This window comes from Cibotium barometz, chromosome 25 (assembly GCF_041138505.1).
Source record: "Cibotium barometz isolate CiBa-2024 chromosome 25, ASM4113850v1, whole genome shotgun sequence".
In the NCBI taxonomy this organism is placed as follows: domain Eukaryota; kingdom Viridiplantae; phylum Streptophyta; class Polypodiopsida; order Cyatheales; family Cibotiaceae; genus Cibotium; species Cibotium barometz.
This window is the reverse complement of record NC_141070.1, coordinates 19,740,200-19,759,615: the sequence shown is the minus strand read 5'-3', so window position 1 is coordinate 19,759,615 and position 19,416 is coordinate 19,740,200. Positions and strand designations below refer to the sequence as shown.

The 19,416-nt window shown below is 37.4% G+C and overlaps 1 protein-coding gene across 2 annotated transcripts in view; it reads right to left on the bottom strand.

Annotated features, from left to right (window-relative positions):
• LOC147624337 (MADS-box protein GGM13-like) overlaps window positions 1-18,937 on the bottom strand; it is a 39,717-nt gene extending 20,780 nt beyond the window's left edge. Inside the window, exons 1-2 of one of the 2 annotated variants that reach the window (XR_015269146.1) lie at window positions 18,206-18,937; window positions 11,261-11,337 (exon numbers count right to left, since the gene is read on the bottom strand). Coding sequence is in view for 1 of the 2 variants with exons in the window: in XM_086819933.1 (XP_086676059.1) it covers window positions 18,206-18,387 (182 nt within the window). In the remaining variant the exon portion in view is untranslated. The remainder of the gene's footprint in view (window positions 1-11,260; window positions 11,338-18,205) is intronic. The other variant, XM_086819933.1, reaches the window with a different exon arrangement.
• Between the last annotated feature and the right edge of the window lie 479 nt (window positions 18,938-19,416).

Sequence of the window (19,416 nt, the reverse complement as noted above, 5' to 3'; positions counted from 1 at the left end):
ATTTTATGCTTGGTGGCTTGAGGGCCTGTTTTTGATTTGTTGTCTTTCATTCCATGGTAAGAGGGGTGTATGGTAAGAGGGCTCCCGTAACCTTAAGACCATGAGTATACCGACAATAAAATCAAGCTTATATTGTCTCTCTAAGTTCTTCTCCAAGTTTGGTGTACATCCATTTGTGTTATGCTAGTCTCCTCCACACACAATATCATATGTTATGAATGTTTGTTGAGAGTGTGTGCCTTTTGATTGATGTATATGGTTAGCTTGTATTGATTTGCTACAAGGAAAGATTTTTGGTGTCCTAGTTCACACACATAACTAGGTGGTGCCCCTTTTCTTGTTGGGTGTGTGGTTTTGGGGTTCTTATGTTTGTGATGCGTTGTGCCCCAAGCCCATTGAGCAACACGGGAGCCTTGAGGAGTGCTTAGAGGCCGCTCTTCTTGTTGCCCGCCCCGAACCGCCTCAGTAGGGAGACAAGAGTAGTAATTAGGCCCCATTAGCAAACCAAAGCCTAGGCCCCCTAGGGTAAAAGAAGTAAAACATGTGTACCCATCCCTCTTTTGTATTAGTCTATTCCTAATCAAAAGTTAATCCAAGAGGCCCTCTTTGGGTCCAAAAAATTTCCAACGTTGATTTTGGGCCAATTTTGGGACTTTTTCTACATGTTTTATGGTGTCATTTGTATGTGATTTCTATTCTATACTTAACCATGTTAGATAATGTATAAGAGGATCATAGTGAGTGGTTTAGCCTAAAGGAGACTCATATGGGGGTTTACATAGTAAATATAACTGCAACGAGCGCTCGAAATGGGACCTGGACACGAAGTTGACCCTTAATTGTCAATAACGGCTCATGTTTTTGTTGTTTATAAATGGGTCATAGAACTTATAAGTGCAGAAACAAACCAGCAACACCATGTGAGGAACATGAGAGAATAATTACAAAGGATCATAAAATAAGACAAAATGTGCAGGATAATGTACATGGATTTTCAAGTAATGAGAATGCTCGTGGAGCAAAAGGAAAAGCTATTGCAACTTTGGTCGAGGAGATTGAAGAATATGCTATTGTTCATGCAGGTAAGGCCAAAAACCAAGCTTCAATTATAAAAATTCCTATCATGATTGCAAGTAATGTTTTTCAAGTGTTGATTCACTCGAGAAGCACCCATAGTTTTCTATCACCCCACGTGACAAAACAATTAGGAATAACTGATTTTTGACAAAAAAAGCTTATGGTAGAGCTTTCTCTACAGGAAAGCAAAAGACATGTAAGGATTATGTCAAGAATATTCCTTTCGTTATAGGTGACCTCAAGTCAAAAGCAGATTTCCATGTGTTGCCTTTAGGAAGGTATGATGCCATTTTAGGGATGGATTGGTTAGTGCCGAGAAAGGCTAGAATAATGTGTCATGAGAAGTAGGCTTGCATGATTGGAGATAATGGTAAAGATTATTGCTTATTACAAGGGCAAAGATGTGATGTAGAATTTAGAATGATGTTAACTATACAGTTTGTTAAAGAAGCAGCAAGAACAGGTTGTCATGTATTTTTCGTGAAATTGCTGACGGAAAGTCTTAAGGATAGAAAAAGGGTGATGATCATCCTATGCTTCAAGAATTTTAGAATTTACTTCCTAATGATTTGACTAAATTACCTCTACATAGATTTGTAGATCATGAAATAGAGCTCATACCTGGTGCATAACCTGTATGTAGAGCTCCTTATCGTTTATCTTTGGAAGAAAGTGCAGAGATGAAAATGTAATTGCAAAAATTGCTTGAGCAGTGATTTATTAAGCCTAGTGTGTTGCCATGGGGTGCTTCTCTTCTCTTTATAAAAAAGAAGGATGGGACTATGCGGCTGTGTGTTGATTGTAGGGGGCTCAATAAGTTAACGATCAAGATTAAGTACCCATTGCCAAGAATGGGGGAGATTTTGATTAGCTTTTATAGGGAGTTGCATATTTTCTAAAATTGATCTGCAATCTGGTTATCATCAGATTTGCAGAGAAAGTGATATAGCAAAGACTATATTCAGAACATGTTTTGGGAATTATGAATTTGTTGTGATGCCATTTGTATTAGCAAATGCACCCGCTACCTTTCATTGTGTGATGAATCACATTTTCCAAGAGAACTTGGATGACTTCGTGTTGGTATTTTTGGATGACATATTGGTGTTTTCCAGAAGTAAAGAAGAGCATGAAGAACACTTACAAAAAGTGTTTCACATATTGCTAGAGCACAAGTATGCAAAGAGGTCCAAATGTGAATTCTTTAAAGACAGGGTGTACTTTGAAACACATTATATCTAAAGAAGGTATCTCAATGGATCCGAAGAAGATTGCAGCCATTATGGAATGACCAACTCCCATTTCTGTTAGATAAGTTTGTGGATTTCTAGGACTTACAGGTTTTTATCAAATCTTCATTTTTGAGTTTTCTCAGAAATCAAGTCCTATGACAATTGTTTTGAAGAAGGGTAGAATATTCATATGGACTGTACAATGTGAACAAAGTTTTTAGATTTTGAAGCATGCATTGACTACAGCCCTTGTGCTTAAATTGCCTGAGCTTGGAAAAACCTTCTTGGCTATAATGGATGCTAGTATTATAGCGCTCGGTGGGGTTTTGATGCAAGATGGGCATCCGGTTGCATTTGAGTCATGTAAGCTGAAACCTCGTGAGAGGAGTTATTCAACATATAATTTGGAATATATTGGCTATTGTGCATGCATTGCGTGTATGGAGACATTATCTCCTTGGAGTTATGTTTCAGTTGCAAACTGATCAATCTTCTTTGTTGAGGCATTTGTTTAGCCAAACAGAATTGAATGCAAAGCAAAGAAGGTGGATAGAATTTTTGCAGGAATATAATTTTGAAATCATTTATAGACCAAGATGAGAAAATAAAGTGGCCGATGCATTGAGAAGAAAACCAAAAGTTACTTTACTGAGTGCAATCACTGTTATACATAATAGTTTGGGAGAACAGGTAAAGAGTGAGGTTCTAAGAGATTCTTTCTTCAAAAACAAGAGTGAGATTCTAAGAGATTCTTTCTTGGAAAGAGCTTTTGCAAGTTTGACAAAGAAATATAGGTCACAAGAGGAAATAGATGTATTTGCAAAGTATGAAGTAATTGATGGAATATTATATTATGAGAAAAGTTTATGCATACCTGATGTTGTGGAGATCAAGAGCAAGTTGATGCATGACCTTCATGATATTTCCATAGCACGACATCTATGATTTTAGAAGACTTACACTAAGGCTAGAAAGAGTTTCTTTTGGCCACGAATGAAAGCTTATGTAAGGGATTATGTGGCGAAACGTCTAAAATGGCAATAGGTGAAAGATGAGCATGTAAAGAAACCAGGTTCTATGTTACCATTGGCTGTGCCAGAGATGAAATGGCAATGTATATCAATGAAATTTATTAATGGGCTACCTAGGACTAAAGGAGGTTATGACAACATTTTTGTGGTGGTAGATAGGCTTACAAAAACCGCTCATTTATTTCCTATCAAGAGTTCATATACCGCTATGGATGTGGCAAATATATTTGTGATGAAGAATATCTTCAAGTTACATGATGGTATGCCTAAAAGTATAGTATCGGATATCGAGATTCTCGATTCACTTCAAATTTTTGGTAGTAGGCATTGTTTAAAGCTATTCAGACATCACTTGTTGCTCAAAGTCATCAAAAGAGTTATGGAGACAAGAGAACAAATCCAAGAGAATTCAATGAAGGTGAAATTGTATTCTTAAAGGTGAAACCAAAGAAGAGTTCTTAAAGACTTGGAAAGTTTAAGAAATTAGTACCTAGATATGCAAGACCTTTCAAGATACTTAACAGGACTGGAACCCAAGCTCATCGCCTACAACTTCTAGAAGGAGTTAAAGCACATAATGTATTTCACATTAGCTTATTGTAGAAGTACGTGGTTGATCCAAATCACATATTGGGTGATAGTACAAGAGTGGAAGAAGTGGAAAATTTTGAGATAGAACCGGAGACAATTTTGGATCGCAGGGTTAAGAAGCTTAGACATCGGGACATTGTAACATACCTCCGAGATTAACAAGGTTATGATTAAAGATAATCTTAAGTTTTGGATGCTACAAATTTCAATAATGAATTCCAGCAGATTTGGTTTTTTTAACAGTAAAGATTTGAAGTGTTAAAATTAAGTTAAAATTCAAGATTGAGTTTTCAATTAGTTAGTATGCTCAAAAGAAAGCCTTTAAGTGTGTATATAGACATGCAAATTAAAATTTGATAAAAAAGTAAAACGTGACCTATTTTTGGAGTTTTCATATACATCTAATTTTGGTGATTCCACTCGCTCGGTTGTAGACCGCATGCGTACTAGTAATTTTAAGTACCCGCATGATAGTATCCGATAACTGTGCACAAAGTTATACCAGACTGCAGATCTGAGAGGCTTGCCAAATCTATAAGCAGCTCTTCCACAACTTCTGGAGAGTAGACGTGGATTCCCAAAATCAATAAAGACATCAGAAAATATATCAGGGAAGTACATAAACACTCTTTTTATAACTTTTCTTTAAATTCTTTTGAGATTAAATAAATAAATCGATAAGCATGTATATGAGAGAATTTGATTTGAGGTATGAAACAGTTAACAATTGAATTGATTAATTAAAAATGATCGCCTTAGTCTAAAGACTCATAGAATAAACACGTTTGACGATAAAGAATTAGAAAATAGAATATTTGACTAGTTTATGACTAGATTCTATGTAAGATTCTTCCCCAACCTCTCAAGATGTCTAGCATCTTCCCTTGTAATCAAATCCCTCTTTAGAAATATAAAAGATCTTGTTTCTACCAGTCTTGGCCTAGAGAGAAAATCTTCTAGAGAGTGGTAATTCAATTTTTAAATATTTTTGGATGAAAAAATATCTCTTCTTATTAAAATAAGTTCCCCCGAAACAGAAGTTCAAAAAGATGTTCAGAAGGTGCATTATAAATTAAAGATAATATGTTCAAGAGACATTATCCTAGGAGATAAGATTTTTTTGAAATTTAAAATTAAGGTTCCTATGGACCAATAAGATTCATCCAAATGTAGGGAGGAGATAAATAGAAGAATAAAAGAAAAATCTCCCAAAAATGAGTAAATACTCACATAAGGACAAGGTTAATAGTTAAAAAAGAGAGATATTTAGATGAAATGATGCATTTTTGACACCTCAGTATGGGAGAATTTCCCTCACGAAGGAGGCGCCTATTTCACATGTGTGGGAGAGTTTTAAACTCCCAAATAATGAGATATTTTCACCTCTCCTCTCTCCTGTTTCAACTAAATCCAAAAAGTGGACTAAACTGACCCAAAAATGGTCAAAAATTGACCAAACTGATCTAAAAAATTCTAGAATCATTTGGCTTGGTTAGAAGCTCACTTTTTCCTATAAATAGAAGCCTTCCCTTTTGTTGAAGCTTAATAGTATTTTTACACTGTTACCCTACTTCTCCCAAGAGCCAAAAACTGTGAATTTACTCATAATTCATTAGTTTTTGACCTTCCCTCTTCTAAAGATTGGTGGCCACTCTTGTTTTAAACAAGAGTAGAACCCTCAAACCATCAAGCCAAAGGAAAGCTCTAAAATTCCTTCGTAAGTTGGAGATTCTTCTCTTTTCTATTCATTTTATGATTTTTGTCTTCTCTAAATTGAATATGATGTTATGTCTCATTGGAAAAATGGCATTCCCCTCTCTTCTTTAGTAAATCCAACCATTCTTTATCCTAGATGAATGATTAATGGATAAAATCAAGTTTTTCATAATGTTTCTCTTTGATAAAGTAGAAAATGTTTATATTAGAATGATTTAACTACTCTTGATTAACTTCTAATTAATTTTAGAGAGTTAAAAATTAAAAAATGATCAGCCATACAAAGGAGGTTATGGTGAAATTTTTTTAAAATTGTGAAAAATAAGTTTTACTTTTTTATTTAAAAAGAGTAATTCCCATCGTATAGGTATTCTTAAAGATTTATTTTTCATCCTAAGTATAGAAAAATGCATACTAAAAATATTTTATTTAAAAAAATATTACTTTCTTTAGAATTAAATTATATGCATAGAAGAGAGCATATTGAAATTTTTAATTTGATTATAAAAGTGTTATTTTTATCATAAATGATTTTATGCATAAATGGATGCATAAAAGATATTTTTTTTATTTAAAGAGTGATTTTCATCATGAATGAATTGTATGCATAAACATATGCATACAAGATATTTTTTTATATATTAAAAATGTGATTTTCATCATAAAAAATTTTTATGCATAAATGGATGCATAAAAGAAATTCTTTTATATTAAAAGAATGATTTTTATCATAAATGATTTGTATGCATAAAAGATATTTTTTTTATATTAAAAGTGTGATTTTCATCATAAATAATTTTTATGCATAAATAGATGCATAAAAGAAATTCTTTTATATTGAAAGAATGATTTTCATCATAAATGATTTGTATACATAAACATATGCATAAAAGATATTTTTTCAATATATTAAAAGTGTGATTTTCATCATAAATGATTTTTATGCATAAATGGATGCATAAAAGAAATTCTTTTATATTAAAAGAGTGATTTTCATCATAAATGATTTGTATGCATAAACATATGCATAAAAGATATTCTTTTATATTAAAAGTGTGATTTTTATCATAAATAATTTTAATGCATAAAAGAAATTCTTTTATATTAAAAGAATGATTTTCATCATAAATAATTTGTATGCATAAACATATGCATAAAAGATAATTTTTTATATATTAAAAGTGTAATTTTTATCATAATTGATTTTTATGCATAAATGAATGCATAAAAGAAATTTCTTTATATTAAAAGAATGACTTTCATCATAAATGATTTGTATGCATAAACATATGCATAAAAGATAATTTTTTTATATTAAAAGTGTGATTTTCATCATAAATGATTTTTATGCATAAATGGATGCATAAAAGAAATTCTTTTACATTAAAAGAGTGATTTTTATCATAAATACTTTGTATGCATAAAAGATAACCTTTTATATTGAAAGTGTGATTTTTATCATAAATGATTTTTATGCATAAATGGATGCATTAAAAAAATTCTTTTATATTAAAAGAATGATTTTTATCATAAATGATTTGTATGCATAAACATATGCATAAAAGATATTTTTTTATATTAAAAGTGTGATTTTCATCATAAATGATTTTTATGCATAAATGGATGCATTAAAAAAATTCTTTTATATTAAAAGAATGATTTTCATCATAAATGATGTGTATGCATAAACATATGCATAAAAGATATTTTTTTTATATTAAAAGTTCATAAATAATTTTTATGCATAAATGGATGCATAAAAGAAATTCTTTTACATTAAAAGAGTGATTTTCATCATAAATGATTTGTATGCCTAAACATATGCATAAAAGAAATTCTTTTGTATTAAAAGTGTGATTTTCATCATAAATAATTTTTATGCATAAATGGATGCATAAAAGAGATTCTTTCATATTAAAAGAGTGATTTTCATCATAAATGATTTTTATGATGATAAAAGTGTGACTTTCATCAGAGTTAGATTTTATGCATAAATAGATGTATATAGAAATTTAATATTTAAATAAGAGTTCTCTTAATCCTCTGTTTAATTTCTGTAAAAATTAAAAAAACAAATAAGTAGATAATCTGTGAGAAGAAATGTTACCGTTTCATATTCACTAAGATGGTAATGAGAAAATTCAATTAAACTATCAAAGTCGGAGATCGAGATAAATGATTATTTTATTCCTCATAGGAAATTCATGTTTTATCTGTAAGCAAATATTCGAAGGATGAAATTTAGAAAAAGAAAAATTAAAATATTACCTTTCGAGAAAGATAATTTAGGAAGAACCTTTCCAGACCCAAAATCTGATTCAGACTTTTGACCAAGACCTAATGGGCTACAATGAGCGGAGCAAAATGGCTCTTGCCAAGCTAAAAATAGTGAAAACAGCCAGGATAGCATGGAGGAACCACTGTGACACCAACCGTCTGGATAGAAATACTTAGTCCTGGAACGACCTAAAAACCTATTTGAGAAAGAGATTTTGTCTCCTTGGATTTTCGAAAATCAAAATGACCGAATTCTTAGAGCTAAAGCAGGAGAGCAAAACCATCCAGGAATAAAACTTTCCACCCCTGAAGAGGCAGCAAGGCCCGAATCAGAATCAGGATGCAGGAAGATGCCGAAGTGAAGGAAGATCCTTCCCCCATAATACTTTCTCAGGAGCCCCACCTCTTTCAAGAAATCAGAGGGATGAACTCAGAAGTGAAAACCGATGTTTTGGATGCCAAGGTTTTGGTCACCAACTGAAAGACTGCCCGACTCCTGCCATGTCAAGAGGACAGGGAAGTCAAGGACCCTGAGTTCAGAGACAGACCCCTTCATACCAGTCTAATCAGGGTCCGTCTCGCCCAAGCCAAGGAAACCCTAGAAGAACTCTAGCTCAGCCATCTGCCTCTGTCGAGCGTAACCTCAGAACTCCTTCCCAGAACTGGAGCAACCAAAGAGAAAGAGTTCCACCTCAAACTGCAGCAACCAGAGCAATCACAATTTCAGATGTAGTAGAAGAGGAAAGAGGGCAGATCTTTGCTGCAATTGAAAACCAAGGACCTAACCATCAGTTCTCAGTCATCCATACTCCAGCAGAATATCAAGGTAAGCCTTTTAAGCTTTTGATTGATTCAGGCAGTTCTCATTTATTCATTTCCCCTGGATGCTTGCGTAAGCTAGTCTTAGAACAGAAATCAGGGAAACCTATGCAAGTTGAATTGGCCAGTGGGAAGATTCTTTTCACTCACCATGAGACAGATCTTATCCAGTTCAATCTATATGGTAATGTAACCAACTGTCAGTTCAAAGTTTTACCTCTGGAAGTTTTTGACGGGATCCTTGGAATGGATTGGCTCCACAAAAATCAAGCTGACATACACTGTCACAATGGAACCATTTCCTTCCATGACCTTCATGGGAACAAAGTTCAAGGAACTGGAGTTTTCGAATCCCCACACCTTCAGTTAGTAAAAGCTTCTAGGTTGCTGAAAGGACTTAGAAAGAAGCAGCAAATTTATGTTGTCAAAATGAACCCGGTAGACTCAAAGCTTAAGGCTAAAGAATCGGAATGGTTAAATGAATTTTATGATCTATTCCCAGCAGAGCTAACTGAAACAATTCGAGAAGTAGATCATGTGATTGAATTGACCCCTAGAGCTCAGCCAGTAGCCCTGCACACGTATAAAATGCGAGTTCCTGAAGCCATTCAACTCAAGGAATAGCTTAGACAGCTGTTAGAACAAGAGTTTGTAAGACCCAGTGTTTCACCTTGGGGTGCGCCAGTTCTCTTTCAGAAAAAGAAAGATGGAACGCTTAGACTCTGTGTGGACTGCAGAGGTCTAAATCAAAAAGATTCACTTTGATGACAGACCATTAGAGCTTAAAGTGGATCTTCACTCAGAAGGACCTCAACATGCACCAAAGAAGGTGGATGCAGACCTTATAGAAGTTTGATTTTGAAATCAAGTACCACCCACGCAAAGAAAATGTGGTAGCAAATGCCCTCTAGCAGAAAAGCCACCTTGCTTGCAATTACTGTAGTATCAAATCCTTTGATTATTGAAGCAAGAGAGAAGATCATGTAGGATAGATTCTTTGGCCCAATTGCTACCCTACTTATGCAGGAAAGCAAAACTCCACAGGAGTTGAATAGAGTTCAAAGGTACAGCCTAGATGATGGCATTATGTATTATAATCGTAGACTATGCATTCCCAATGATAAGGAAACCAAGGATCAAATTCTGAATGAAGCCCATGACAGCCTTATAGCAGGACATCCAAGTTTCATAAAAACCTACATGTCTGTAAAGAAAAGCTTCTTTTGGCCTGGTCTGAAAAAGGATGTACTGAATCATGTACGTTAATGTCTGACATGCCGGAAAGTGAAAGCTGAAAAAGAGTAAAAATGCTTGGGACGTTACATCCATTGGACATCCCCCAGATGAAGTGGGAATGTATCAGTATGGACTTTATTACTAGATTACCTTCAGTGCAATCAGGTTACAACTCCATTTTCGTGGTAGTTGATAGACTAACCAAAGTTACCCATCTGATTCCAGTAAAAGAAACCTACATTGCAGTGGATGTGGCCAGAGTATTCCTTAAAAAAATCTTCAGATTGCATGGCCTACCCAGGAGAATAGCAAGTGATCGAGATCCCAAGTTTACTTCAAGGTTTTGAATTGCATTTTTCGAAGTAGTGGGAACTTTCTTGGATCTCAGCACAGCTTATCACCCTGAGACCGATGGTCAAACTGAAAGGGTAAACCAAGTAATCGAAGATATACTTCGGTCATGCTGTTGGCAGGGAACCCAAGAAGTGGCTAAGCTACCTGCACCTAGTCGAGTTCACCTACAATGCTTCTTTCACTGAAGTATCGAGATGAGCCCTTTTAAAGCTCTGTATGGACAAGATTGCTTAACTCCATTAACTTGGTCCGACCCATTGGTTTACAGTTGTGTGCTCTCTCAGAGCATGCATGCATACATACATACATATGGAAATACATGTGTGCACACATACGTAAATACATAGACAAAGTTACATACTATATGCATGCATGCACGCATATGCGAGTACATACATGCTCTTATGCCATCGGTGGCTTACGTTTAAAATTAGTATACTGTTGATGCATTTGTGGAGCCACTGCACGAGGAGCACATGATAATACATTAAAAGTCAACAATCTACTACCCACAAGAAAATAGGCAAGTAGAATCCACAAATAAAATCGTAAAGGGAATCCTGATCAAGCTAGTGAGTGAGAATAGGAATGATTGAGACACAAAGCTGCACTTTTTCTCTCATATAAAGTGCTCTTTTGAGCACAATATGCACTTTGACATACTACTTCCAAGTAATGGCTTTCATGACTCCGACCATATCAAAACCTTTTGTCCTTGTCAAAGGTCAAAGTCCGATTTCCAAAAGTCTTACACACTTTTGAAATCGGGTGAAGTTACACAATTCAATTGTCAACTTCTCACTTACCAATCCTATCAAAATAATAATTCCAGACAACCTTAGTCGAGTTAAAAAATTAGAATCTTTAAGATTATTATTTATTGATAATTGTAAAATTATTCAATGAGCATAACTGCTCGTAACGCACCCGTTCGGATGAGAAACCTTCATTTATATCTAGCCCTATTAGAGAACCAATTAATATATCCCGCAAGTTTCTCTAATCTGCACACAACAAGTAAGCGTGTTTTAATCAAAACACAATAATTGTTGATTTTCTACATGGTATCAGTTGAAAACAAGAATCAACTCTCCTAACTAAAACAATAAAAATATAACTAATTAATCTCGCGCCTGGAAGCACTGATCTGGATAGTGAGTGAACATGGCACAAGCAAATCAAATGTCTTCTTTGACTCGTACATACAATATTGATAAATTAACTGATAAAAATTATCAAGTTTGAAAATTACAATTAAAGATCGTACTAGAGAAAACATACATATGGGGGGTATGGTTGATGGAACCGACCCTGAATGGACCACCAATCTAGTGTGGCCCAAGAAAAATATAAATGCCAAGGCGGAGATACTCCTATACTTAGGCAACAAGCAAGTCCAACAAGTACGGACCCTTGTGAATGTTAAAGCCATCTGGGACAGATTGAAAGCCATGTATGAGCACAAGGATATTGCAACACAAGTGGCTAATTTGAAGAAATTAATTACTTTCACCTTGGCAAAAGACCAAGATTCCCTTCAATTTTTGGATCGATGGCAAATCATTTTAGATGAGACCATCATTTCTTGCGTTGTCTTGGCCAATAATGTGCAAGTTGCTTTACTCTTGGCCACCTTGGCTAGGTCTTGGAGACCTTTCATCACCACAAAAATGTTCATAGCAAATCTTATTGTCACACATCTTGTCGCAAGCATCACTCAAGAAAATGTGATGTGAGAAACGCCACAAATACTCCCACACCATTCACTCCTTCATTGGCTATGGTTGCCACTGTTCATTAAAAAGGCAAAAAGCAATTCTGTCCATCTTCATATAAACCAAAAAGACCTTTCTGTTCTCTTTCATGTCCCCGTCCTCGTGGTTCCTTTCAAAAAGTTGTTGACCCTTTTTGTACATACTATAATAAACCTGGCCACACTAGCTCTAGCATAAGGGCAAATTCGGTGATCGTTATAAGGGTCCAAGATGGGCCTATGAAAATTATGCCTCGAGATCCGAAGCCTCTATGAATATGATGATGAAGAGCCTATTCAAGCCTATACTTCCACCATGAGCCCCTCCGGAGGAAGCGAGACCTCGTGGATCATTGATACAAGGGAGACTGATCATGTAACCTTTAATAAGGATTGGCTATCTGATATCAATCTCTTAGTGAACCAGTAAAAGTTCATTAAGGTGATGGACGTTTAAGACAAGCCATAGGACATGGAACCGTCAGCATAATCCAACCTAATAATACACACATTCAAGTAGACAAAGTCTATTATGCTCTTGGCTTTACTAAGAACTTTGTTGGCTATATATAGAATGTCTCTATATATAGCCCTAGGATCTCCTCTATATATACTCATCTATTGTGTGTATTCCACACACTTTGGGGATTCAATCTTGTGTCCGTGTGCTTCTCTCTCATCTCTCTCATGCTATCGCCTCCATCTCCAACATGGTATCAGAGCTGTGGCTACGCTCCACGGACGTCTCGAGCAAAGAAGCTAAGTGGTATTCCTCCTTGATATATTGTTCTTTTGTTGTTGCTTAATTGTGTATTAGCCTATTGCTTATTGTTCATTGTCAGAAATAAACGTTGTTATCTTGCTTATTGTTCGTCGTCAGAAATAAACGCTGTTATCACCTGTTTTGAGTGGATTATGCATGTAATTACGGCTTTGTTTGGTGCATGCATGTAATTAGCTGTATGCATATAATTAGTCGTAGCCTCTGATTACGTTGCTCAGAGCATGTTCCTAATCGCCATCTAGCGGCCCTGTGTGTGACTTGTTTCTATAGAGTATGCAAAGAAGGTTGCATGCATTGCAGAGAAGGCTACATGCATGTGCAGTTTGCATAGAGAGGCCCACTCGTGAGTGCATGGTTGCATGAGGCCCAATCGTGAGTGCAGTTGCAGAGAAGGCTACATGCGTGTGCAGTTTGCCTAGAGAGGCCCACTCGTGAGTGCATGGCTGCATGAGGCCCAATCGTGAGTGCATGGTTGCATGCGGAGGCAAGGTGCAGCAGCGATAGAGCAAGGAACAAAGATGCAGCAGAGATAGAGCGCGAAAGAGCGCTACTTTGCAGCCGAGATAGAGTGAGCACGAGCCCTGCAGAATTAGCCAGACTGCACCGTCTGATTTAGCTTTATCTTCTTAGTGCTTATTTCGGACAAGCATGACATGTATTGTTGCTTTCTTGCTTCTTAGTGCTTATTTCGGATCTTAGTGCTTATTTCGGACAAGCATGACATGTATTGTTGCTTTCTTGCTTCTTAGTGCTTATTTCGGATTGAGAAGTTTGCATCCCATCTCTGGTTCATGTACAGCAGCAGTGCATGAATCTTATAATTTCTTTAGCAACGGATAGCCTTATAGAGAATGGATGAGCAGAGAAGTTTGAAGTCGTAAGCGCAGTGCAGTATCAATATTCAGCCGTATGAGCAGAGAAGCATACCTAACGCTTAGAGATGAGCAATGATTAATGAGTTCTGCATTCAGCAACACCATAATCCTGGTGGTAGTTCTCAGCGATGGTGTTGGTCTTCTATGAATTGATGAGGAATTGAAGCAGATGAGAGAAGCAGACTGATGTGAAGGCGATCGCAATCTTTAGAACCTGCCATCACCTCCTCAGAAACATAATGGACATCGTGCTGCTCCTTTCATAGAATCGAACTGTTGGCCGCATGAACTCCAATATCACAACTACTCTCAATTTCACGTTCAACCCTTTCTCTTATGGACACAAACTATTGGTTACAACCAATGCTTTGCGGCATGATGGACCAACAATACCTTTATTTACAGGCAATTCTTTTGCGCCCAGTAGAACAAGAAGCTGCGTGCCATATATACAGGCAATTCTTTTGCGCGCAGTAGAACAAGAAGCTGTGTGCCATTTGCTGCCATGATAGAATATGATTACTGTTAGGCCATGGTTATTTTGCATGATTGTTCAAAGTAAATCAGCAAAAGGAAAAGCTTTGTGATGAAGGCCATGGTAGAATATGATTACTGTTAGGCCATGGTGATTTTGCATGATTGTTCAAAGTAAATCAGCAAAAGGAAAAGCTTTGCGATGAAGGCCATGGTGCTGTTGCATGACTATGGCAGTTTACAAAGACCTTCAAGGACAAGGACTGAAGACAACTTTTGCTTCTCAAATAAAGACTTGCTTCCAAAATTATTATGACTATGTTTTGGGTTATTTTGCAAGGAGATGATTTGCTTATTACAAGAATCAAGCGCTCGAATGAATTTGGGATATCCGAGAAGATAGGTTTGCGTTCTTTGTCCATCATCATCTCCTTTCCTCTCCTCATATCAATGTCCATGCTTTTCCATACTTGCAGTTATAGTTTTTTGACTTTCAAGCATGCATGCGATGAGTACCGACCCAAACAGTTGATGACAAAGTTCATCATCATCTCCTTTCCTCTCCTCATATCAATGGCCATGCTGAAATTGTTCTCAAAGGGTCGATCTTATGTTAGAGAAAGTTTTATTCCTTAAGATCATACTTTGTTTTGTTAACTTGTGTATTCAAACTTGTCGTCTCGTCTCATCATTCCGATAATTTCACAATAATAACTATACATTCAAGGAGACGAATTAACATGTGGCTTTAGTATAGGTTGCATATTTTTCTCTCTTCTGTCGATATAGGAGATCATGATCATATCATTTTGAAGGTATACTCCATTATGGTTACGGTCTTGTTAATGTCAAAAATCATAAACCATCGTACTCGCAATACTCAACTTTTCGCGGGCCCTTCATTCACTTGCCTCACTTATAGCCAGGCCACTACCTCGACTCCACCATGTGGTCGCGGGTCACCTCGTTCGCATGCCATGCATTATTTGCATGATGAGCCTCTCAGCAACCCAAACACACGTGAGTCCACATCCTCTTTTGCTTTCGCTGCTTCACCTTCTGATTCAGTCATCGCCTCCCCAGCTTCCCTGACACGTCTTTGTAGCTCCTAAAGCCGTTTGTGCTCTCTCTTCGATCTCTATGCTACAACCGATCGAATTGACATTTTTTTCGCTTATGTGGCCCTAGACGACCCACCAGATGCTTCCCCTTCTCATCGCTCTCACCCTTATCATGATGTCAGCGTAATAGTGAAGGAGGCCTTGTGTGGACCTGATGCAGACAAATGGTGAGAAACGATGACGTCTAAATTGGATTCCTTACGCACAAACTCGACATGGTCATTGGTACCACTTCCTGTTGGGCGTAAACTAATTTTGTGCAAGTGGATACTTTGGTGTAAATTTCATCCTGATGGTACTGTTGCCAGATATGAGGCTCGTCTTGTTGCACGAGGTTTCTCATAGGTCGAAGTCATGAGGTTTCTCATAGGTCGAAGTCATGGACTACAAACGAGGTTTCTCGAAGTTATGGACTACAAGAGACGTTTACTCGGGCTCTTCACATGGCTTCGTTTCGGATTATTATGGCACTTGCTCTGCACTTGATCTGGAGGTGCATCATCTCGATGTTTAGACTACGTTTTTACATGGCGATCTCTCAAAAGAGATATATATAATGCAACCATCGTTTCATCTTTCAACAGATCATCCTAGTTACGTTTGCAGGTTGCATCGTTCCCTTTGTGGTCTAAAACAGTCCCCATGTCTTTGGTATCATTGTTTTCATAAGTTTATGTTCTCTCATGGGTACACAAGATTGTCCACAGATAGGATATTGATTGCTGCTCTATATGTTGCTGATATACCAATAGTAGGTTCCAACCTCTCCCTCATTCAAGAAGCCAAAGCCAAATTATCTTCTACATTTCATATGACCGACTTAGGACCTTGACCTATTTTCTAGGAATTCAAGTCCAACAGGATAAAATCAAAGGCACCATTACTCTTACACAATCAAAATATAGTAATGAAATTCTAATTAAATATAGCATGGAAACATGAAAGTCTTGTAAACTTTCTTTAGCTGATGGCCCAACTACTAAAGCTCATATAGACTATATGACACAATTCCCTTATAGTCATATTTTAGGTAGTATCCACTATTTAGTTACCGATACTAGGCCCAATTTGTGTTTTTCTACTGGTTTTTTTGTCTGGATTCATGCAGAATCCCGAACGTGCTCATTGGAACGGACTTAAATGCTCATTAAGATATTTCCCGCACACAATCTTTGAGTCAACTCACCTCGTTACTCAGATGGTCTGACTCAGATTTGGGGAGGGGGGAATGTTGATACTAGAAGATCTAGTGCTGGTTTTATTTTCTTGCTCGCAAGTGTAGCCATTACATGGCAAGCAAAGAAGCAAACTTTCGTAACGCTTTCTTCGGCTAAAGCTGAATACATTGGAGTAGCACTTGCGGCAAAAGAAGGAATTTGGATCTAAATGCTCATTTTTGAATTACAAGTTATTGAAAGACCAAAGTTAAAGATTTATTGTGATAACTTATCTTGTATTTCTGTGGCTAGTAATCCAAAGCACTAGGAGCATACCAAGCACGTTGATTTTATGTACCATTTCCTATGAAAAATGATCGAAGGCAAGAAGTTACAATCGGAGTACACATCAACAGATATTATGTGGCCTGATTTTCTGATCAAGCTCACAACTCAACAAAAGCATGATCTTTGCTCTACAAGTGTAGGAATAATTAGAATCTAGGAATAATTAGAATCTAGTTCTTAGGTTGTTTGCATTAAGGGGGAGTGTGCATTAAGGGGGAATCTGGAAATAATAATGCCGCACAACCCTAGTCGAGTTAAAACATTAGAACCTAGTTCTTAGGTTGTTTGCATTAAGGGGGACTGTGGAGATAATAATGCCGCACAACCTTAGTCGAGTTAAAACATTAGAACCTTTAGGATTATTATTTATTGATAATTGTAAACTGAGCGTAACTGCTCGTAAGGCGCCCGTTTGGGTGACGAACCTTCTTGTATATCTAGGCCTATTGGGGCACCAATTAATACGTCCCGCATGTTCCTCTAATCTTCGCACAGCAAGTGTGCGTGTTTTAATCAAAACACAGTAATCGTTGATTTTCTACAAATCATAAGATCCTTCTTCCCTTTGGGGAACCTTGCGTGACTCTTGAGATGCCAAGGATGCCCGTAGCAACTTGCTAGCTCAACATTTCAAAGTAAGGCCAAGAAAACAATGACAGAACACCTTGAACTTTCAAGCACCAATATTTGCAAATCCATGTGGAGGTTTTACTGGAAAACGCATACTAAATAGAACAAGCCACTACATGCGAAGTTTCAATTACCACACACAGCATGCATTAGTTCCAACTTGTACTCTCGAAATATCAAGTTAACGTGCATTCATCGAATTCGCTGCATCTGCCTAGTATAGGAGTTGAAAAATCTGTGATCCTGGGCCTGCAGTAGAGCGATATTGAAAGATGCCGCTCTTCCCTGCATCAGGGTTGTAGAAGCTGACCACTAGTAGATTAGCAGCTATTTGCTACTTGTGTGTTTTAGCTAGAACCATAGTTTAAAGTAGAAGACGAGATCTCGACATTAAGGGCTCAGAAGGTGTAATGGGTCATATCAAGACGATATGAGCAGTCATGGTAACATGTGGGTGGTCGTAAACGAACCCTGATGCCTTTAGCTAGTTACGTGCAAGCACACCGACGAGGTTCCGTAGAATGCACGGGGCATGCTGTTCTCTGAAGTCCTAGTCTTGAACTACGATGTGTAGGGCTAGTACAGTGTTAATCATGATTCGCGCGAGCAATCAAATTTAGAAAGAGATAAACAGGAAAAATGAATATTTGGGAAGAAATAGAATTTTAGGAAGAAACACGAAATTGTGTGTGTGAGAGAGAGAGAGAGAGAGAGAGAGGGAGAGACTTACTTGGAGCTAGCAAACTCGAACCGTTTTCCGGTGCTGGAGAAAATGATCAGACCAACCTCAGCATCACAAAGAACAGAGAGCTCGTGTGCTTTCTTCAAAAGCCCACCACGGCGCTTCGAGAAAGTCACCTGACGGCTCGTCGATTTCTCGATCCTCTTGATTTCAATCTTCCCCCTCCCCATCGCAGTCTCCTCTTCTCGCCCTAATAATATTTTTTTCCTTCTTAGAAATCGGCAATAATAATAACGGTGACAAGATCTTGATTCTGTCACAGCGTTGAGAGCCCCTTGCACCTTGATCTGTGGTATTTAAACCGGGATAATAAGGGCTCGATAGTATTTTTTATTCTACTGCAAGGTCGACATGTGAGGGTAAGTCCTTTGCTTTTGCATTGAGAAGACAGTTTACTCCTGCGAATAAGGTGGTGTACAAGAGGGTATGAGGCGTCGGTAAGAGAGAATAATTAGGGGCAATATGCAAGAAGGCAAGCGTTTTTGTTAGGTTAATGGTAGAAATCTCCATCTTGGCCGAAGTGGAGAAGAAATCCTACAAATGGGGTCAAGAAGGCAGAAGGGTATGTTAGTGGTAGACGTGAAGAGTAGAGACGTGGGTGTGCAGGTGGTCTGAGCGCGAGAGGATGGAAGAGGACAGAGCCTGGGGAAGAGTGACGCTCAAAGGTTCCCAAAAAAAAAAAAACAATTTACACCGGGAGTGAGGTAAAATGGCGACCACTGACAGGTCACGGTGGCATTTGTGGAGGGAGAGTCGGAGAGAGAGGCGCCTTATTAGGACAGTACTGGCTTGTTTGCACTTGTATCAGTAGAGCTTAATCAAATCTTTGAAAATAATCCAAACCCCCAACTTGAAGACCCAAATCTGGATTGGATTTCCAACACCCTCCTAGATTCCCCGTTCCTTTTTCCCATACTCTTCCATAAAACCTATAGCTCACTCCTATAACTTCTTTCTATTATAGTAGCTCTATATCTACATGATTATCGTGTCGGTCTATTGAACCCGTACTGTAGTGGTGGTCTCATCAGCCCCGTACCCAGTACCCGCCTAAACGTTTCAAAGCCACTAACTTCACATGCTCCCCCACCCCCTCCTTTTCCCCTTTCACATCAATCCTTTCGTTCCATCAATCCTCCGTCCTTCCCGAATCCCGTTCCCAACCAGCTGAACTACTCCCTCCTACTTTGCCTTACAAA